Source organism: Vanessa tameamea, chromosome 16 (assembly GCF_037043105.1).
Source record: "Vanessa tameamea isolate UH-Manoa-2023 chromosome 16, ilVanTame1 primary haplotype, whole genome shotgun sequence".
Classification (NCBI taxonomy): domain Eukaryota; kingdom Metazoa; phylum Arthropoda; class Insecta; order Lepidoptera; family Nymphalidae; genus Vanessa; species Vanessa tameamea.
Genome location: NC_087324.1, coordinates 8,427,975 through 8,452,110, shown reverse-complemented (window position 1 = coordinate 8,452,110; position 24,136 = coordinate 8,427,975). Strand labels below are relative to the sequence as shown.

The 24,136-nt window shown below is 30.9% G+C and overlaps 3 protein-coding genes across 4 annotated transcripts in view; 1 reads left to right on the top strand and 2 right to left on the bottom strand.

Moving 5' to 3' along the window:
- The window catches only part of LOC113402915 (CYFIP-related Rac1 interactor A), a 28,501-nt gene extending 9,600 nt beyond the window's left edge, over window positions 1-18,901 (top strand). Inside the window, exons 2-4 of the mRNA XM_026643273.2 lie at window positions 9,218-9,349; window positions 12,787-13,064; window positions 15,254-18,901. Of these exons, the coding sequence (XP_026499058.1) occupies window positions 9,218-9,349; window positions 12,787-13,064; window positions 15,254-15,518 (675 nt within the window). The 3' untranslated portion in view covers window positions 15,519-18,901. The remainder of the gene's footprint in view (window positions 1-9,217; window positions 9,350-12,786; window positions 13,065-15,253) is intronic.
- Window positions 1-24,136, bottom strand: part of Pdi (Protein disulfide isomerase) — a 340,404-nt gene that overhangs the window by 279,251 nt on the left and 37,017 nt on the right. The window lies entirely within an intron of this gene.
- LOC113402916 (nuclear envelope phosphatase-regulatory subunit 1 homolog) lies at window positions 18,895-21,618 on the bottom strand. 2 transcript variants are annotated; one of them, XM_026643274.2, is made up of 4 exons: window positions 21,448-21,618; window positions 21,055-21,126; window positions 20,252-20,386; window positions 18,895-19,098 (listed from the first exon to the last, which is right to left on the bottom strand). In XM_026643274.2, exons 1-4 carry the CDS (start codon window positions 21,473-21,475, stop codon window positions 18,953-18,955), a joined length of 381 nt encoding a protein of 126 aa, XP_026499059.1. In that variant the 5' UTR covers window positions 21,476-21,618; the 3' UTR covers window positions 18,895-18,952. The 2 variants fall into 2 exon arrangements, with proteins under 2 accessions (XP_026499059.1, XP_064073309.1); XM_064217239.1 differs by having other exon boundaries at window positions 21,055-21,138; window positions 21,448-21,598.

Genomic DNA, 24,136 nt, shown 5'->3' with positions numbered 1-24,136 from the left:
GACAATATATTAAATTAAGTTTTCATAGAACTACCTCTTAACCATGTAATCTTGCTCGCAATTAAATGCAAGTATACCACCGGAGTAGCTGATAAAAAGCATATCAGTACAAAAAGATATTTCTTAGCTCGCTGGATCGTGAGGTGGAACCAAATTAATGGTGCATGGGGTACGTTGCACTCAGAATACTTTCCGCTCGTTCGATAATTGCATTCTGCTGCAGACTTCACACTTACTTAAATTAAGTAAGTGGTAACATGACCAGCGATAACGGTGATACACAACTACAGACAGTCGACAGTTTAATATGTTTATTTTAATTCATTATAATTTAATATCCTTAATGTAAGTTTCATTGAGCTTAATATTTTTAGGGAATTAAAATGAACATAAATTTAATTTAAAAAAAAAATGTAATTACTCTAACTCTTTTCTCTTAATTTTAATTTCATTCGAACTGTCGTGACAAATATTAGCTAAGCTTTCCAAGTTATCATCTTGCAACGAAATTATAGCGCAAATCTTACAATTGAACGACAAATGGTGTTAATTTAATAAACGGCGCGCCACACGTAGTTCAGGAGCTGACCCGGCCAATTTAAAAGATATTCCTTTTTTCTCTATATAATTAACTTCGACTGTGTGTTATAACCTTAAATACCATTAAAATTATTATAAAAAGTTTAATGTCGTTCTTTGTACGATATTATTGTACGATTTCGAAATGTGATGTGAATTGAAATTAATATCGTTTGAGTAGAAAATTTCTTACGAATGTCAATAGCTTAGAATTTCCTTAAAAATGTTTTATTCTGTTAAGTTAGGTATCGGCTTGATTGATCGGACATCATGTAATTAAATGCACTCAACGATTATAAAATACGCATATATTTAACACAGATATCAAAGAAAAAAATAATTCAAAAGAGGACTTAGTATAAAGGAGGTACATATACACTATAATATCACATATATTTGGCCGTTCCACCAATCGAACTGCGAGTACCAAGCTCAATTTATTGTTACGACATACTTCTGCAAACATCTTCCATTTATATTTTTCATTTATTTTTTAAATTAACCCATCAAGATAAACGCAGCACACACGACTTGCAAGTCGCCTATTTTTCGCACACGTTTACATTCGCGCAAATAAAATGGAGAAACGTACAATCACACAAAGTCTAGATTACATTATGCAGAGAAAATCAGATATAATATCCTCAGACGCTCCAATTTTATAGCTATACAATATGGTGATTTTTGAGTAACAATTTACAGGATCTCATTAAAAAACTACATTTATTACCAGACCTTTCTGGTCTGGTCGGGTCTCCCCGCCAGATGTTTTTAAGTTCGATAAAAAATACGATTATTTATGTTATAATAGTAAGTTTGAATCTATAGGAATAATAATAATAATATCGTATTTATATTATTAAACTTTAAGATTCTGGCCTTGGACTACTAAGATAATTCTAACGAATTTAATTAAAAAAAAAAAAAACAAAGCTCTTATTATATGCCGTTCTTATTAGTTATAGCACATCTATAATACTTTTTATAGCGCAGTTAATGTAAACATTATGTTAATTTAACAGTTAACTTGCAAGTATAACCAATCAAGCGCCTAATGAAATCAATGTGATACACCTTTTATAAATTATTCCCGCGACTAAGTCCATTTAAATGCCAATGATATAATCATTAATTGATGACGAGCTAATTGGGACTTCCTGTACATAAAAGCAAAGAGGTTTTTTTTTTAAAAGACTGCGCTAGTGTAATTTCAGGCACAAGGATATATGTCATACATCCCAACATTGACATCCAACTAGAAGTGAGAGCTATTGTCGAGGAGAAGTAATAGATACCTGAGATATTATGTTAACAAGACTTGAATAATATAATATAATTACAGCTACAAGCGTCTGCGCCGTTTAAATCCCTGTTGGATACCCTTGCGTAGGGTTATTAATAAGAAATACTGTCAAATCAGACATTTCTGTCTGTGATCGTTATCTAATGATGTCTGTAATATCATCAGATATCTCATATTGTATTCTGCCTTGAAATGGTAGGTGTTACTATCTTAAATTGAAAGTTAAGCTATCGTCATATGTAAATTTTATTAAAATTAGTTTAGTAATCCTTAGATTATTATTTGCAAATTGACATTTTATGTAATAACTCTTTTCAAACCATTCATCCATTTTAATTGTTAGGTGCTAAAATAAAGTGGCACTATCTCTTTCCGTATTTATGTTCTGTCAATTAGTTTAGTATAATACAATAAGCAATATAATTAGCACCGTAGCCAATACATTTATTTCAAAAAGGTTTTATATTAAGTAAATAACTTCACTTTATACTATATAATTGTATATAAATGAGTAAACTATAATCAAACATTTCATTCCACGAACAACTTATAGATTTATCCCAGCTTTATTTCGTTGAACACGTGTTCGCCTCGCCTTGATACCATTTACGGCACATTACGTCATTCGAAACGAATCCCACTTTATCCTTTACTTTGTTTAGGGCTACGAGACCAATAAAAAACCTATTCCAACATTATGACTCCCACAAGACGGATATTACCGTAATACATAATGCATTTTCGTCACAAATTCACTGCATTGAATAACAAACGATGATATTTGATTATCAACCGTAAAACAATTTTATCCTTTTTAAACAATGGTATGTTAAAATTTATGTATTCGTTACGAAATTAGAATTTTGTAAAAACATATGTTCTCGGCTTAAAATCGCCTTCGAATGCGTCACTGTATGGCGAAATCTCTCTAATTTGCAAGCCCTGATGACATCGGGATGCCAGTTCGAAAACGACTACAGACACGTGAGTCACCTCGGTTTGTGATTCATCACATTTTATATAAAGCACACAATCGCTGAGGGTACTATTGTATGCGTAAATAATATCGCCAACTTCAGGTAAACATGCATCGAAGTAATTACTTTAATAATACCTATATTGTCAGTTCACTTAGTAAGATATTATGTATGTACGAGTATACATAGAAAACGAAATATATTCTATCCTATTCTATTATATATATTTGGTTTATCTTATTGTAGATTAGTTACTAGTTATAACGTTTCACTACCCAGCTATATGTTTCATAATATTTGTATGTTTGCAGGTATTTTTAATAAACATATACAATACTATAATAGGTCATGTTTCGCGATGTAGTCAACTTCTATACCTATCAAATATAATTTAATCACCTTTTTCGGTTGTTATGCTTTATTCTTAAATGTGATTGAATAATAATCATCCTAACAAACGTTTTGCATTTAATACTGATTAAAAAAATACTTTCTTCAATGTCAGTAAAAAATAAAATCTTAATAATGTTTATAAAAATAATTCCATGCAACAAAGCGTGTCTTCTGATCCTGATGTCTAGTTAATACTCTTTTGTTTTACCCTCCGATGTTTTTAATGCGGCTCGTCTTGCGCAGGCCGATAATTAAATCTTTTAATTAAGATATCATAATCCCAGTAAATACCACAACGTTGTACCTTTATCGTTAGTGATTTGCAGACGCAAACGACTAAAGATTATTAAAAAAGAACTCTTATAAATAAATAATCAAACAAAATGATTACATTTGTTAACCTAATAAATGGAAAGTATCTTAAGATTTTATATGTTTCCACGAGTATTATAATATATTATATCAGTCAAAAATTATATAATTAAAAAAGAGATTTGTCGTGGGACATACGGTTGCAACGAAGTTGTTTTCGCTATATAATAAGTATTGAATAACAGGCACAATAACATAGATTAACAACTTTAAATTAAATAACAATGACAACATTGTTATTAAAAATCCCGTGTGAATTAAAACAATACCAAAAAAAAAATGAGTAATAATTTTTACACAAAACCGTATACAATAGAAAAAGGAGGAGAGGAAAAGGTCGCCTGGAGGGGGAAATTGGCGTTTTCCTTACGTGACGATTTCTGCCAGTTCACTATACTTTTAACCGCGAAAAAGAACTTCCTTTCAAATAAGTCGTGTAGTGAAAAAATCGCACACTAACAACGTACAATTGTATACTTTTTGATCGATAAAGATTTTTGCTTTCGTATCTTGTTTCGTATTTTTTTTAATATGTACAACTTATATGTACATGTTACATATATCATTTTATTTATATTATGTATCTTTTTTTGTCATTTACATTTCGTTTTAGGTATACTTAGGTAGGGTAACGCCAAATTTTTGTTCTTCTATTATTCAGGATATAGTAATTAATTTACCACTTAATTTTACAACAAATATCGACGTTTTTATTTCGTGTTTCCTATAATTGTATATATGGTAAATGCAATCCGATCAGGATCCGGAAGAGAGTTAATAGAAATAATTGCTTATCCGCGCTCCCGTTGCAATTGCAACCTAATCGACTAAACAACGACTACTTCCTGTAGAGGTTATGCAAACGATTCTGATTCTAAAAACGTTTTATATTCATGGGACTAACGTTATTAAACCAATAAACCTTACACCTACAAACACAAATTACTTGAAATTTACGATTGTATAATCATATCTTTAAACAATTTTATGTTTGCTAAATTAAAAACCAATTTAAAAAACCATAAATAGATCATATTATTTTTTAAGCATAGATTAGCTTATGTACGGAGTTGTTATGTCTAATAAATTTTAGGTTTACCAACCTTAATTGAAAAATCAATATATATTTTGATAAACAATTATAATACCTCTGTTTTTGTAAACAATAAATGAACTAAAACAGCTGGCGCTCCACCTTTTGTACATTTATAGAATTATACCAGAAACCTTAACACAAATCCCAAAAATAACAGCACGAACTTTGAACTTAATCGGATGAACGATGCGTAAACGCATAGAACACGAATTAATACAAGCAATAATTATTAATTTTAGATAAGATATTTTTAATTCGTTGAATTTCATGTGTATCTAAAAAAGATTCATCTATTGAATAATAAGTATGTACTGAAACTTCTACGTTTTTGTCGGTTTCTCGGTCGAATCTACATTCCTTACCGATGTTAGGTTAAACTTGCAAAGTGCAAGTGACTACTCGTATAAATTATATTTTAATTTTGATGAGACATGACGATATTGTACTAAGTATATGTTAATTGAGTTAATCCTACTTTGCTTTGAATTTATTGTAAAAACATGACCCAGTAATGAAAATATATTCTGCTGACAGCAAATTGGCAGTGGACCAAAAGTCGACCGAATCTTTTAGTGCCCCAAGTTGTTTAAACCTACTTCGCTTCCGGCTTCCGGCGTTTTTGTGCGAATTGGACACGTAAACAGTGCACAAAGGAATCGAAATAAACCTAATTTACAACAATAGGAAACAAAAAAATATCAATGAAATAAATCCGTGTAAAACTTCTACAACCTTTATGTATTACATACAAGCAAAACCGTCGGCAATTGTTGACTGCTATCAGCCATGTATCATTAACTAAAATCTGCGAGACGCTCTGCATCTTCTGGCATAAGTTTTATGTAAATTGGTTTCATAGTTTTCAGTTAGGGAAAACATAAAAAGTTTTAATTTAATAAAATAAAAAACTAAAAAAATGTAAAAACTCCATCGCTCAAATAGGTATAAATACTGCTCGAGAAGTTTTATTGTTGTTGTAAATTTATTTTTCTTTTTTTACAATAATCTATAAACGTGATGTGATCGTGTCATATCACTTTTATCACACATATCGATGCTTACACGAGACGAGATTATTTATGAACGACATAAAACAGACATTATAATGTTACACCACACTGTAAAACCAGATATACAAGCGCCCGTAACCGCAAACCTTGTAAATTTTTTAAAGTATTATCGATCGATTTTGTCGTCGATATATTAGCTTGGCTATATATTATTTTTAAATCTACATATATTAATACTCTAAAGAGGTAAAATTTGTTTGTTTGTATGTAATTCCCGGAGCTAATGATCCAATGTTATTTTTTTCACTGGCAGAAGCTACATGATTTCTGAATTCTATAGAGTATAAATAATTTATCATTTCTTTATTCATAAATTGAACCCTTGCGAAACTGATATTAGTCGCTAGTGTAATATAAAATATTTGCTCTAATTCGTCTTAACTTATTTTAAATTTCTCTTAAATATCGACAAAAATATATACATATAAAATACGTAATAGCCTAGTCGAACATCTCTATAAATGTTGCAAAGTTGGTAACATTGTTTTAGTTTTATTTGGTGACAATAAAGTAATTTATTACTATTATTATTATTTAGACAACAGGAAAATTATGAACCGAATAACGTAATAATTATTTTATTATAACACAGATGTATTGGTTGAATTTACATTTCATAATATTTATGGACTTATTTAAAATGATTTCCATATTATGCCTTTGACTTATGATTAAAAAAAATGTTATAGTTCGAAATAAAACGAAGGAAAATGTTTATTACGCCAAATTATGTTTAACATAATAACATCTTAACATTTTAATTTACACACCGTTTCCGTTTGTCGGTTCATTCAACCGGCACCAGAAATTACCGAACGAACTCACGTCACATTACAATAGTACGTACCTACTTTATAGCTACAGTACTTCGTTCCCCGAACAATATGTCATTTAGCAAACCCGTCTCAAATACGAATTCAACTCCTACAGAAACTTCGCTAAGCCCAGATTAACTCTAATCCACGTACGTCTGGGTGCAGTTCTAGCTTTTATAAGTTGAATATCATATTTCTTGCAGTGAAAATTAATCATGCAATTTTAACTATCAAAGTTTAAATTCGTTTATGCTAATTTTTTAACTCTTCTTAAATATCTGAAAAAATAGCTATATATTAAAAAATTCGAAACTGGCTTTTTATGCTTTGAAAAATAACAATTTAAAGTGCCCAATTAAATATAGTTTTACTTTTTATTTTATATTTGGGGTTTGTTTATACTTAACCTGGTTTATATTTATTGAACACTAGCAACCCGGCTCGGCTTCACACGAGTGCAATTTATAAGAAAGAAAATGATATGATATAAATATATTTTATTCCCTTTAGAGCTCAGGAATAATGTAGCTTTCTACCAATGAAAAACATTTTACAATTGTATCAATAGTTCATGACATTACCACCTACATACAAATAAAGTACCTCTTTGTTATATTAATATAGTATAATTCTAATAAGAATATTTTTAATGATATTTTAGAAAAAATAAAGTCTGACTACTTACGACATAATTGTTTTTATGTCGTGTTTGGGTTTTTTATTTTTATTATAAAATCTATCGTCATTTGCGGAATTACAAACCGAAATGACCAAGTGGCAAGAACTTGTGAATCTCAACTAAGGATCAAGTTTTCAAATACGGCAGGAATTACTGAGTTTTCATGCGCTTAACAAATTTATATCTACCAAACTAACATTGGAGAGTGTTAGAGTAACCTCCAAACACGGTATTACTTTACTTTTACTTAACGCACGTTATTGTATGTACATTTTTAACAAAACAAAACTAGTACATAACGTGTAGATTTAAGAAAATATATTTAACACTGAGCTAGATGGTTTTTTCCAGCTGACCGAACGTCGTCCATGAATATTAAAATTTCCATCTTGTCTGAGCGGAGCTCGTTATGTTATGTTACTATCGTCTGACGGCAACTGTTTTGATTATCCTTGAAAATGAAAAATAAACACTGCAGTAGGGTATCCCTCCATGGTCATTAAAATTAAATGACACAGGGTAACTGACCATGAGCTTCGTGTAATTTTAAGTCATTCCGGATAATTAATAGACGGGAGCCGAGAAGGCTCAGTGGTTTCACGTGAATCTTAGCCCAAAATCGCGGGTTCAACCCCAAATCGTTAAATCGCTTGTTTGTGTTAATAAAATAATTAATTTTGTGTCGCACGGTGACGAAAAAAGCATGAGGAAACCTGCATGTTTCAAGTGGAATTATGACACACGTATGAACCAAATCACATTGGAAATAAGTTATTATAAAAATCAAATGAATTACAATTTTTTATATCAGTACTCGCTAACATTTTACTAAAATTGAGAAGAAAAAATGTTTTTCCTTCCAGTCTGCAAAGATTATGAAAATATTTAGTAATTAAACTTTCCACTTGTAGGTTACTAATTATTTTTTACTAATTAGTTTAAAAGGATGTTGAATGTATTTTTTTTTTGTTTTTGTATTATTGATTGCCAATTTTCAGATTGAATTATTTTAAACTAATTATAATTTAAATTATGAATGGTATGTGACTAAAGCCTATTCCAGAAGAGGGATAAACGTAAATAAACATTCGTCATAAGATTGGTGAGATATGATTCATCGACAGCTTAAATAATCTATGACATTATAAATGGATTCCTGAAAAAATGGTGTATTTAATGTCGCCGAAGCTGTTATCGTTTTGGAGTAAAATTAAAGTGGATATAAGTAGTTAAGATAATTAATATTACATTATAAATAAAGATCTATTTGTAGTGCTCAATATATCAGAGCTATTAGCAAATACGTAAATCTGACGTTTGTTTATCTCGACTCCGTCTTCGATTCGAATCGGTTATACAATAAATATTTTGTGTCATGCATTTAATATTAGCTCGAAGGAAAGTTTGAATTTTTGTAACAAAATGACCTCGACTAGCTTGGCACACTAAACTTATATTATTATTTATATTTAATTTACTTTATTTTTATGAACGTGTTCTCTTTTTGTACTCTTTCAATGAAAAAAAAATAATCATAAACAAAAGCGATAATGCTACTATAGAATAAAGTATACGAAGGTTGATTTATTCCAGAAACACTTAACTGGACCAAAACTGAGCTTGAACCTAGAGTCTCAGAATTAACAGCTTAACTAACTAGCCACTATACCAACAAGTTGAAATAAAATCACAGGTTCTATCAGCAACAAGCTTCTTCAGGAAAATATTGATAATACTTTTAAAATAAACAATGTTGCCTACATTGCTTGTTTTAAATCCTACATAACTAAAATTATAATAGAAAAATAACAGTTTAAAATATTTAATATGATTTTAAATAACAAGACAATCTGTAATTGTAAATTATTAGAAATTAATGTGATTAGTATACCGTAATAAAACAATGTTATGATGAGGCTGCTTCTTTTTTCAGGTTGTACCACGTCTCTTAGGTTCACTTGTGGGGGGATCGATGAGTCCCACGCAACACTTGGAACAACAGCAAGCTCTAGTGAAACAATTTGCAGAAATATTGGAATTCGTTCTGAAATTCGATGAACACAAAGTAAGTTACCTTTAATGATGAAATTGTTTTGAAATACTTAAATAACATTAAATGCTAACAAAATAACTGACCCAGTTTATACAAGCCAAAGGCTACTAAAGAATTTATCGAACTAGGTAATATCTAGCCTAGATCTGAAGAAGCCCTAGTCTAGTAAAGTTACTGGGATTCCTGATATGGGATTCCTGACGGGATTCCTATATAAGCTCATGTACTCCCAGTCACAAATAAAAAAAAAAATCGGTTACACAGTGTTAAGTACACTATGTAACGCAAAAGGTAAATTATAAGCTGTTTAACTGAACGATACAATCCTAGGCAGTACGTAAAACATTCCTTGTCTAGGTTTTCATTGTGCGTATTCTTTAACATTAAACTCGATATTCATATATTTTTAATCCCAAATTCGAATTGGGTTGTGACGTAGCAATTTAAAGTTCGCGAGAAAAGTATATTTAAACGCTTATTAGATAGAATTGTAGTTTAGTTTTTGTCAATATAATAACAATTTGGGCTCTGTTGAATTCATCGTACAGATATATGTCATCACTGACACAGCGTCAGTATTAATATAACACATTATGTTCCTCTATAATAGATTGTGTATACAATTGTTAACTGATCAAAATAAAATTATTCTATTAATTAAAGTATTTACAGCTACGATTGTGACGTGACACGTACCGACGTTGTGTAACGTAAAACCAATATGTACATGTAAAAAATAACATAAAAATAAATTAACTTCCACGTTGTAACGGTTTAACGATACGTACGACGTGCAGTAGCCCCGACGACTTAAAATTTTACACAGACAGTGGATACACGTTTAGTCTTAATTTTAATGCGTGGCACCCTATCGCACCTAGTTTGAAAATAAGTGACTCATAATTTCAATGTTGATCCACTCCACTGCTTTAAATATAGTTATAAATAAACTAATCAATAAAGTATTAATGCTTTGCGACAGAACGTCACCTTTTATGGAAAGTAATATCTAACAATTCAATGAATCACTAGAAGGAATCTAAAGTCTTTGGAATACAATCTTGCATTTCAACAGACAATAGACTATTGGATGTAATCGATAACAGGTTCAAATCCTACTTGACCTTCGTTGACCACACCCCGTCTATCCAATTTCATAATGTTTTATTCCGATTGCTTTTTTTTATATTTCTAGTGATTTCAGTTAACTTTATGTCGAAGGTGTAAATTCATTAATTAATAATTAAAAAGAATCGTATAATGGATATTTATTTTATCCATCAAAAGTCTAAGATCGAATATTTAATTGTGCTCAACATCATTTAGATTTTTTAGAAGTTCCCTTTACTTCGGTATACTTATTAAGTCTTGGATCAAATTGCAAGATTGTATATATTTAAGTAAGACTATTATAAAGTATATCATTCGTTTGGACAACGACTCGACAAGAACAACAAATAACTCAATACATATTTTCATTTGTATATTGCAATGCAAAACTCCTTGTTGAAATTAACTATTATTATATTAGGATGTTACAAGTTGGTTCGGATCGTTATTTTATAATTAAACGTTCGATAACCCTCTATCAGTTCCAATATAAACTAAAGCCTATATTGGAACTGACCACCGACCAACCCTGACCAACTGACTACCGAGAACAACCGACACGAGGCTCATTTTCTTTACAGTGCTTATTATATTTCCTGTATGAAAATATACAAATAATGCAAGCCATTTTATATCATTTAAAACAATTTCTAGGACAGAATATTGTGTCAATTTTCTTTAAATATAAAACTTTTTAAGTGGCTAAGGTTTTACGGTTATATGCTTAATAAAAAAATTAAAATTACTAACTGACACACAACGCACAGCCTAAACCGGCGAGACTAGCAGGATAGAATTATGCACAGGACTTCCTAATAGAATGTGTTCAAAATTTATAAGCTACATATAGGGGGACATTTTTTAAATTTGGAACATGCCAATCGATGTCTTCTATTTTTAAGAAAAAAGGCAAACATTGCCGCGTTTTACGATATCTATCTCATCGGGTACGCAGCTAGTTTGTAATATATTATTGTTTAGACATCGAAAGCGTATTCATACACTCATTGTATTGTTTATACATTTACAATTACTCATTACCTGTCATCGTCATGTCATGTCGTCGATCTAATTGCTTATGTTGTGAATTCCACGCGTTAAACATTGTAATAGAAAACTACCGACCTCGGTCTACTGATGCTGGCTTTTCGCTATAGAATATGATATTCATTTACATCCCGTATTTTAAATTGATATATCGTTGCCATTTAATATTATATTATATATTATTATATATATCCGAGCTATAGATAAGTATTTCGAAATGCTTAGTTGATCTAATTACTGAGTTTCTAGCCGGTTCCTCTCGGTAGAATATACATTATGATAGCTTAACCTTTAATACAGTCGAGTAAAATGACGATTAGAAAGTGTTTATAAAATTTCAAAAAATAATATTTTTTTAATATGATTCTTGTAATATTAGCAGTGTTAACGTTCCCGTGCCTCGGAAAACAGTCAAGTAAAGTCGATGTTCCTGCGCGTGAACTCCCCCACTAGTTATGGTATTATAATATTTTGTGCACGCGCCACACTTATGCACTTTAATATTTTCTGCGTAGATTGCTAGTTTCAGACCGAAATCTGTCGGGAGAATAATATCAAGGAAATTATTATTTATACTGACCGTACCCCGCGTTACCCTTTCCTACGCCCTTTGTACCTATTTGTCGGCAACCGCGTGGGTATATTAGTCTGATCGTTTTACTGATTGTAAATATGTATCTCTTAGTGTGAACGCAGTTTGTAGGATGTAATAAATATATCTGCTGTAAAATTTATTTCGTTACATAGTGTAAAACTGGCTTTAATCATTCCTCTTCAGTTGATTGTTTATTTATATTAGTTAAGTGGCTAAAGAAAAAAATGTATTTGCATATTACAATTTTAGCCAAGCTTCTTTTATCGAATTGAGAACAAATCAAAATCCCTAAGACTTCTAAAGATTAGCTAATTTATTTATTAAATATTATACATAATAAAGTAAAATATTAATATGTATATATATATATATACATTATACATATTCTGATCGAATATAAAAGGGTGCCGAAAGTTCAACCTGGGGTGCCTAGATCAAGGTCGATGATCTAACGTGAGATTAATTATAAAGATAAATTAAGCGAAATTAATTAATTTAATAAATAGTGGTGAATTCAATATTATTTAACTTAGACTTAAGTTCACATTCGAAAATAATTTAATTTCAAACCAATGTAATGTCTAAATTATGAATTCCCAGAGTATTCCTCTCTTCAATACTTGAATTTCCTTTCGTAATTTGATGAATCCCTATGCATTATATATCTAACACCGTCATAAATACTCCCTTTGTACAGATGAAGACGCCAGCCATTCAGAACGACTTCAGTTACTACAGAAGAATCGTATCACGCAGTGGCCTCATCAATGCAGAATTACCTCCAGGGGAAGAACCGCACATCGGGGCAGAGGTTGCAAATCGAATGTCCTTATTCTATGCACAGGCAACGCCGATGCTCAAAGTTTTGTCAGAAGCAACAAGCCAATTCGTCAACGACAATCAACAGGATTTAGAAAATACAACAGAAACGCTCAGCACGATGGCCAAAGTGTGTTTAAGAATGTTGGAAAATCCGTAAGTGTTTTATTTTTTTCTATTTATTCGACATTTAACAAGGAGGACTATTCTGAGTTTACTACCTCTAAACTAAAACAGTTTCAAATAATAATAATATTGTGTATCAAAGTTATTATGCGTTTATTTAAATACGCAGTGTGAAAATTTTAAAACAAGTGCCAGTTCCTTGCCAGGCGAAATTATGACCTATCGGAATATGTTAATGATTATGTATGTTTATTAACGCTATTTAAAAATTTATAAAACATATTGACTGATATGTATAAAATGCACGTAAATGTGTTATTCGTTGTGATTGCAACAAGGGCGAGTATATTATTAAAGTGAATTATTCCCGGGGTCGTTCGACACATGATACCGGCGCACTCAACGAACGCTGATGAAATAATGATAAATCATATGTCACTCACATCGCACTTAATGTCTCCCCTTTCGATTTACGTCTATTTACTTCCTTATTACCGCTGTTATTTGTGACATCATGAACTTTATTATGTAAAGTAGTTAGTACACACACTCGATTCAATTGTCATAACTAGCTGTTTAATAAGTATAAATTTGAATCTTTTTTTTTTTGTCAGTAATACCAACATTTAAAATATTTCTTTCTATCTAAAACAGTCGTACTTGTATTTTTTTTTATATTATACAATGTTAAAGTTTAAAAATAGAATACTTAACATTTGTATTTAGATATTTACAAGTTTTCGCCCGTAACTTGGGGGAGAGCATCAGGTGTTAGATCTTGACGTTTCTGTACTTCTAAGTTTATGCAAATTTCGTGATGTTCCGTGGAGTAGTTAGCGTGGAGGACTTGAAAACGTATTAAACAAAGTAACGGTCGGATTTATCATATTAGTTTGGCTGTAAATCCTAACGGATATTCAGCAGTTCGTGTGTTATTCGATTCGTGTGTTATCCGATTAGCAAAAATAGTAAGTAACCTAGAAATTATTGATAAGATCTTATTTGTTTATCGTAATTCGAATAACCGATCACAAGTTTTCGGACGTAACGAACTGGTCATCCTCTGACGTACGACCGCTATCCGCTTCCTTATCAAACGTATTCGGTTGATATACTACACATGCTAACCTCATCCGTGCAGTTGTTCACGCAAATATGATGTCTATTCACATATGATATAGCTTAAAAACGCTTGCATGCATTTATTCACTTAGCTCGTTTAATGGTCACGACAGCCCAATATATCGACCGAGCCATTGAAAGTGACAATAGCTTCTTGTGCCTTGAATGATAAAAACATTGCCAGGATTTTATTAGCCGATTGTTCACACAACATGCAGTTAAAATTATTATTATAATTGGATTGTTCGGAAATATTGTGCCGATTTTGTAGTCAGAATTTCATTTAAAAACACGTGTTTCCTCACAATGTCTTCCTTCGCCATACGAGATGATTTACAAACGCAAATTAAACTACTTATACGAGTTTAAATTCGCTATCTTCAGTTACGTTTCACGTGTTCAAACCTAGTGGTTGACCCACTGGTCATCTCGGCAAATAATATATCTTAGTAGTGTAAATTTAATTTTAATTTTTAAAATATAGATATTTAATTTAACGTACATTAAGTTGCGTTGGTAGTTCGTTGTTGTTTTCCTGTATTGATACAAAATACTTCGACTAGAAATATTTAGAACAATGAGTAATATCACATGAAATTCGTAATTAATTAAATTACAAGAATTATATTTGAAATATTTTTATTTATATCAATCGAAATAAATTATTTAGTAATATATACTTATCATATACGTATGATCGTAGCTTAAAACAGATATAATTAAAAAAAAAAAAAACGAAATAAATATGTATATTTACATAAAACGTGCTTCTCGCCAACATCAAAGATAATTATGATTTATACGTGTATTCTGTGGACGGTCTCCAGCGACTCGAACGGGCATAATGTGTACTTTTATTTTGCCGTAAATCCCATTACTTGTTTTTTCAATGTAACCCATAACTATTTATTTATTTGAAGCAGGTACGCGAGCTTCATTTAGAAATATGCTCGTTATTATAATTAGGCCGTAGGAAGTACGATATCCCAGTATTAAGGTTGTTATAACAAATTCAACTAGAACAGAAATATATATAAAATAGGTTAAACATAAACACAGTTTTGTTTTTAACTTCTTTCCTTATTGTGCGATTTCAGAAAACTGGTGGCCCAATTCAGCCGCGAGGAGACATCCCTCTTGGTTCTCCGAGTCATGGTCGGTTTGATCATACTTTACGACTGGGTACATCCTTCTGGAGCCTTCTGCCGTTCGTCATCAGTCGACGTGAAAGGTTGCGTGAAGTTCCTCCAACAGCAACCTCCTCCCAAAGCGGAACCTCTCCTGAACGCCCTCAGGTACACCACGAAGCATCTAAACAGTCAATCGACGCCGAAGAACATACGAGCGCTCCTGGCTGCGTGAGGACACCACTCCAGCCTTGCATGTTGCTGTGGGGAATGAGGTGACAATAAAAATGTGGGGATTTCTCATCGGCATTTATTTTGCTCGTTTATTAACTGTTGGTTGTAGCGTGATCTCGTAAAAAATATGACTGCAATCATAGATTCATTTGGACGAATATTCCATTAAGTTCGTTTTGTAACCTAATGTCATTTAAATCGTGGATGGCAAAACTGGTCTTTCATAAATAACATTTCCCGCCCTGCCGCGCATCTGGTTATGGTTTTCATAATGCGTTTATTATTTAAAAAAATATGAAATGGGTAAATATATTTTCGAAAAATACATATCTATTAGACATTTTAAGATTCGTTAAAATATAATTCTGTGAAATAGATATGTTTTAAGATTTTTTTTTTTTTTTTTATTAAACTTTCGCGCGCCCTCGCATGATCACCAGCGGGCTTCGTATTGGCGGATTTCTAACCGATTTACGATAGACATCGAAACTAGATACGTGTAATGCTTACAATTATAAGAACCGTAAGTATTCTAAATATTATTATGGATTCATCCGGTTTTGCGTATGATATTTATCGAGGAATGCTTGACGATGTTTTGGGAAATAGATTCCTATAGTCATGGAGTAGTCGAAATCATATGTTTTAAACAACACAAGTGAAACCCGACGTTATTTTTCTTTCTAATTACCATTCGCTCAGACGAGATATTTCGATTAGTGATTGCCAGCGTTTGCTCACGGCACAATCGTAGTTTTGTAGCCATCGTAGTTGCTTTTGGCATTTGACATTAGAAATTTGTAGATCGAAACGTTTTTGAATCGCGAATCGTAATTAGGAATGTTACCAAAAATCTCGTAAGTCATTGAGTTATACAAATTATAAACTGCATCTATCTGATTATATCTAACCTATCTATCCGTAAGAACAATTAAAGCGTCTAGTCAGTACAATTGAAAACTTTGTGCGTTAAAAGCGTTTCACGTACATATATAAAAACGTTGCTCAAATTCGACCTTGAAATTTGACCCTCATCGTCTCCAAAGAAGTGTCACCTCCACAATAACAGAGATCACGCTACAACAAACTGTCTTAGCGTGTAAGTAGTAGATAGATATTAAATGTTGTAGTTAATGTAATGATTAATATCGTTAACCTATTAGAGATACTCTATACTCTATGAATAGGTTTTATTGTCTATGATTTTACAAAATTTTAAAGCCCAAATTATATCATTAAAAAAAATCGGTAATGTATATAGATTACCTCAGTACGGTAAATGCGTTGAACAATATAATTTTCAGATATATATAACTATAGTGTCTCTATATTAATAATAAAAAGTGATGCAAAAATATATAATGATGTATGTAAGTGGTAAATAGACGCACTCTATCATATAAATCCTGTTAGGTAATGCTTTAAAAGCAAACTGCAAAACATTATTTTTGAGAAATCTTTCCCTTACCCCACACATATGCAAGGTTAGTATATGTAGTTATATGTATGTCATAACACAAAACAGAATTTATAAAGTCACTCGTAAGTTAGATTTATAAAACATTTTTAAGAAGCTATAGAGTTTGACGTAAACAAAGTATTACATTAATATAAAAACGAAACTGCCTTGATATTAAGAACTCTACCAAACCAAATAGTGAAATGTTAGACGTTTTCGATACATTTTTGAAAAGCGATACTAACTGTGACCTTGATCATTTGTCACAAAAACAATCAATCATAACATCCCAGGTGTCCTAAAGACAAATATTACAATGTTAACACAATTCGCCATATAAATAACGTCTTCTAGACTGCAAGACTGAAATTCTATACCGAGTCAAATACTCCACAAATACGGCTAATTCAAAATTGTATACAATGTATTGTATTAACAGTAATGCATGTTAGGTATGAAGTAATTCGCACATTAGTCTTGTACGAATAAAGGAAAAAATAACTTAAAAAAATTAATAACGCCTTTTAAGATATAATTTTAAGTATATTGTTAAGAAATGGATTTATGCATGTACCATGTACCACTGCCTTGATGTTATGTATCAAAGTAATTTTAAAACGAATTTTATATATGTTTTACTATTATGTATAAATTGGCATAAGAGGTAACAATTAAGCATACCATTTTAAGAATAAAGAAATTTTTAAAAAATCATATACAAACCTATAAATAATAATTACGGTTTAAAAAAAAACAATATTGTCTATGAAAATAAAGACGCGCCACACACACTCAAATATTCAATGTCATTATTATATTACTATTGTTTAGTATGTATCAAGTTTTCTTTGCTCGAGTCTTCCACGCTGATCTATTCCTAATTTAAAATGCACAATTAAATTAACAGAATATTTTTAAATATACAATTCTACTATAATTAGTTTTATTTAAGAAAATGTAGGTAAAAGCTTTAATGCGCCGTTACTAGCAACTTACATAATATGTTGACTTTGAAAATTTTATTGCATTTTTTTATACCCTCCTTGATAATTTTCAACTTTGTAATTTAGCATGCATATAAAGTGTAGCGTAGATGATATTAAGTATTAAATATCCTTAAATTAGAAAAAAAAATTACTTGCACACTTAGCACATTATTGTTATTTATATAATATAGATAGTATTGTTGAGATATCTTTGTGGTTCGTTATTTAATATTGTAATCAATTACCTACGCCTTGTCTGCTTTCGCATTTATAAGGAATTGATTTGTTTTAAACCACAGCCTACATTTATGATAAATTTTTTCCATTTTTTAACCGTCTTTACAATTTTGTTCGAATTACTAATGTTAGCATAGATTAGATGTGTAAAAAAAATTGAGGCGAAAATGTTGGTTTTCGAAATTAGCACGATAAATGTTTAAGCTAAAAAAATAGATTAAATATATTTTAATGAATTTATGTATTCCAAGGCTATTTATAAATCTAAAGAAAGAGTTCCTCTCCTCTATAAAAATATATCTGTTTTGCATTTAACTTATATTTCACTATTTTCAAAGTTTCTATTTATGTGTCTTAAAAGTAATATGATAAAAATATCTACATATTAATTATTGTGTATTTACAATTTAAATTTGTGTGTTTAAAAATGTATATGCTTACAATTTAATAGTTATTTCAAAAAATATTTGCTAGATATTTGATTCGTTAATATTTGAATTAATTTATTGAACTCTTAGCAGAATATATATAGATAATTGTATTGCATTATGTAGTCTTACTGTTGTTCTTTATTAATAAATTAAGTCAATTGTTTTTAACTAATAATTGTTTAAGATGTGTATGATAAACCTATTTTCTTAGTTATCATTTATTTATTATATAAATACACCAAAGTTATAAATAATAAACAAATAGTCCCTCGTAATTTGTTTTATTTATAAATTAAACCTATTAAAATGACATGGATTTAAATTAATTATTTGCTGGCCTCGGCTTGAGAATAAGTTTTCCAGTTTCATCACATGACATGTTGAAGTCGTTTAGCACAGAGCGCGTTCGTGCTGTGATTATACTTGGTGCTATTACTCTTCTATGTACTCCCATCATAAACAATAATACTGTAATAAAAACATATAGTGATAAGTATGCAATTTAATTTATAGGATTTATAGCATGTTTTCTACTAATCAATAATCAAAATATACTTTGTTTAAATAGCTCTTTGAATCGTCATTTTTCTCATCTCCATTTAAAAATCTCTTTTCAATCTCAAAATATTACATGTAATAATCGTAATTTATAAAATTGTATATATGTATGTATCCTATATGAACATCAATGAATATTAACTTTTATCATTTATTTTTTTTATTTCATTTTTTTTATCATCAACTTTAACTTTACCTATAGGCAAATTTAAAATATTCTGCATAATTTATTATAGAATTGGAAACCTTGTCTCAGGGAGGATGAACTATTTTTGTGCAATTAAAAGCTTGGAGTTACAAATTTATGTTGTTTAAAGTTTAAGTTATAATAAACATTACGATCAAAAGGGTTCATTTTTGTGCAACTGAATGTATATCAATGAATTGAAATTGCACTTGCAATTGAAGTTGATTTCACTAATGCTTCAAATAATAAAAAAAAGTTTTTGTATTTCCATCATAATTTATTTAAATTGTTATTGACTTGCATAACCTAGATGATCTCAAAAAATACGTACGTACGTACGTATAATACTACGTACGTATAATACACGTACGTATAATAATAGTACGTACGTATATACGTACGTAATAATAAGACACATACATGTATTGTTGTATGTATGTATGTAATCTAAAGACAATTCCACCCAGTACTCTATGGTCACTCCAGTAACATTAGATACTCATTTTATTTATAATACTGCCTTTGAACACTTATAAATTAAAATAGCAAGTGTGCAAAAGAGAATATTTTCATAACAACTATATCTACCTCAGTAACCAAGGTTTAAATTTAAGCAAAGAATAATTTCACGTAAATGTTCTTTATTTGTTTCTACTATCATATGTATGTATGTATGTATGGCAAGACAAACGCTGCATGTACCTCTAATAAACGGTGAAGCAGCATTGTTTCAGGAATAAGTTACATTATATGTATATCTGTCACTTATTCACTTCCATTAGGATCTAATTGTTTACTTCTTCAAGGCATATATTTGTCAATAGTAATCAGCTTCTATTTCTTTTAAAAAAAGGTTATACATAAAAGTTGGCTTACCTAAAAATGTAGAAGTCAAAGCAAAGAAAGGATGATTCCAAAGTGATTGTGTCAAGGACACTACCGGAGTGAGGGGGTCAGTCAGCCAGTGCCATGCAGCTATAGCTGTGCACACAGACACCACCGCCAGGAGAACTTAAAAAAAGGAGAAAAGTAAATATGTATAATGTCTATTGGTAAGAATTTACATAACCATTTATAATAATGTATTGGGACAATATCTTACTTATTTTGGTCATAAACAAATTTATCCTTATTTTATAGTAACATTTATTTATAATTAAAAGCAAGTGATTTGGTTTGAATATCAAGTCAACAAAGAATATATCACTAGAAAAGCTAAGCACAATCAACATAGTGCTATGTTAAGCTAACAAAATTATTATAAATTAGTAATGTTTGTAAAAATATGAATGTCATTTAAAATTAGATCATTGTGAAGATACTGGGGGCCAATTCTTATTCATTTTAATGGTTATGATACATTCCAGATTCTATTCAAATCCAACTGAATATTCCTCACAAAAGAAACTCTCATTCATAACTGAGGGCCAATTCTACTTATTTCTATATGATATTTTTAACAAATCTGCAACTAGATTGTTGTGTTAGTGAATAAAAAATTGTTTGAACCGAATTAGGTTTCGTTTCAATTGCAATAAAGTGAGGATTTGTTAGTAGAATTGGCAACATGTGCTGTTTTTAAAACTATAACAACACTTTCTGGTAATTATGGATAATTTTAAGATGTAGAATATCTTTATAATTAATAAAATTATTATTAACAACTAATTGTAACTCACTTCTCCATCTCATAGTAGCTGGTTGAAGACATGCTATGACTTCAGTTAAGCGTCGTTCAAAAGCCTTCAAGTCTGTAAGAATTGCTTGTAATATTAGAAAATGGCACCATTAGTAAAATCATAAAAATATTTATATATAAATACTATAAGAAAATTGTATTTTTTTAAAATTAATATGATTAAATATTGATTGATGCAATAGTTTAGATTCAGCTCTAACTATAAAGTGTAAAATTAAACAAATATCTTTGTTATAATATTAACTAGATTTGTCTTAAATACTCGGCAATAAAAAATATTTTTCGTACATTTATATTCAAGAGCTCTTATCTATCTATTCTAAAGTGTACAATTTATATCATTGAAATCTATTCCATGTCATTGCCTGCTTACCATCACAAGCTGTTTGTTCTAAGGACATTTTACATTATTATATTAGAATTTCCTACTTAATTCACTACGTACTCGACTTAATTTGATCAATATTTAATATTATATTCTATGTTGTTGACCATAATTTAATGATTTGACAGTTGACTTTTAAGTTTTAACCATAAACATTTGACGTTTAGCAATGACAAGTAATATAACATTTTATATAAATGCTATTTTTATTGCTAAAAATTAAAAGATAAAACATTCTAAAATTTATTAACCTACACGAAAATTAGCTTTTGTACAAAGCGTGTAAACGTGGTGGCGAGAGTACTTGCAACTTTACCCCGTTGGATTGGAATTCCCAGTCTCTAGGCGAAAAATCAAACCGTCCGTCCCTCCTGTCATCAGTAGCAATAGTACTCCTAAGGAGCTCTCGGCGAATTTGAGTTGGGTGTTTCTATAATAAGGCATTTTTTTTAATGTTATAGGTGGCAAACGACCGCAACACTGTGGCTGCAACACCAGTGGGCTTGCAGGTGCGTTGCCGGCCTTTAAGAAAGGAGTACGCTATTTTCTTGAAGGTTCCCAAGTCGTATCGGTTCGGAAAAACTGCCGGCGAAAGCTGATTCTACGATACGATCGACGATAGCCTGGTAGCCATCTGCCATCCATGAAGGTATATGATTCTCCACGTCTGGTATTCGCATTGGCGAGGCGACCAGTTGTGTCAAATCATATGCTAAAGCGAAGTCAAGAACAGATTTACCCGCATGATCGGTAGTGCGTGAAGCCATTCGGCATGGTGGGCATTAAAATATACGGCTACGAATTACGATCTCTGCAGGTGGTGTACGTCCTGAGCATGGATGCCCAGTGTGGGATTCTCCACCGCAGTCGCTGATGGTACCCTCATGGGGTAATAAAACCAAATTCGGGCCTCCGGGACTCTCACATACCGGACGAAACGCGATAGCATAGCTACCAATTTACGCCGATTTTAAGTGAGAGAGTGGTACTTCCCCAGGCGTGCCGGCCCATTCGGCTGCAACCCGAAGGTATGCAGTGTGGCACTACCACGAGGAAAAATATATTGAAAATTATTTGAAAAAAATATTGTGACTTTGAAACTTGGAATTATTTTGCGTTATTTGTGATGAATTAATATTTATTTACGGTAATTGTGATAAAAATATACATTTATCATTATCTTAGATAATACAATTGAATATCGGCACAATTAACTATGTGGATTAATTATAAATTTAATGCTGAAACATTACATTTATAATTAATATGGTAAAGTGATAATGAAAAATTAAAAAGTTGTTAATGATAAGAATTAAGCTTAAATTCTCCATAACTAATAACATATGTAGTTAATTAGTGAATCAAAAAACTTATATAAACGGGATTAATGTGTAAAGCTGTACCTAATGAAAGGCTGAATGGAACCATTCGAATATTTTTTTATTAATCGCAATTAATTGATATATAAATGACGACAGTATTATATATTAATAGCGTAAGCCGATTTTTGTCCCAGTAATTATGGGATGACAGCTGCACATAAAAAGTTAAGGTCTCCTTTTGAAGAGCTCCAGCCGTAGATGTGCAGAAAAATAAAAACGATTCTTGATGGCAATTTAATAAACTGTTACGATTTAACAAAGAATTAAATTTAGAGAGAGGAAAAATGTTACTGGACGGTTACAGAACGTCGCCTCCATTTTCTCTTAGTGCTGACACTAGAAAAGCTGCACTGATACAGGGAGAATCCATGAAGGCTATCGCAAGTCCATCGGAACGAGCAATAATCGACGAAATTCTGTTGACAATTGGGATGGAATGAAACTGCCACATAAGCAGATATTATATTGACGGTGCCGGAGCTTCTGAAAAAGCTTTGTGAACCAATGACTCATCAACCTTCTTACAGTATCAAATGCTTTTTCCTGGTGGCCTCACAGTTCTTAACCGATTCCGTTTTTCATTGAACTTGACTGATGAGTCATCATCTGATATCACATAACCAGTGCCGATGGTGACATGTTCAGGGCAAGCTCATATAGGACGAAGCGCCAATGACGTCAGGAAGCCCTCTTAAGCCAGTTGATCGATTTCTCGTTTTTATCAGCAGCAATAATCATGTGTCATTTGGAAGGTTTATTCTAAACATAATTAAAGTACTTGACATTAAAAATTTAATTTTAAAAAGGTTTCATAATTAAGGACTGAAATGTAGATGAGTGACTTGCTGTTTTCAATGAAATAAAATCAAAATAAAACCCGTCATAGTTTTTGAAATTCCTATAAAATCTGTTGAACAAACGCGAAGTTTCGCAGGTGACCACTAGTAATACATTAAACTTCGAAACATATACTATATACTAAGACCTATCGTTATATATAAAATTGATACAAGCCTAGAAACTTGAAAGCCTGAACATAGCTTGTTCATAAAAAGGTAATGAATTAAAAAAAAGTTCATAAACCATATTAGAAACAACAATGGACTAATTTTTATAAATATAATCAAGCAGCAGTCATCCTCCTAAGGAGCTCCCGGCAAATATAAATTGAAAATTGACCCTACCACATGATCACATACCATCTAAGCCATAATTTAAGTTATCAATTCAGTCAGGTAGAGTAAAATCGCTTTATAGAGCAATACAAAGTATTTATGTTAAAATATATATATAAT

Coding starts and splice junctions, on each gene's coding strand:
- LOC113402916 (XM_064217239.1), bottom strand. CDS start 21,475: ATGTCCTTAGAACAAACAGCTTGTGATG. Junction 21,139..21,447: donor AGAACAAACAGCTTGTGATG/GTAAGCAGGCAA, acceptor TAATATTACAAG/CAATTCTTACAGACTTGAAG. Junction 19,099..20,251: donor TTTGACTTCTACATTTTTAG/GTAAGCCAACTT, acceptor TTTTTATTACAG/TATTATTGTTTATGATGGGA.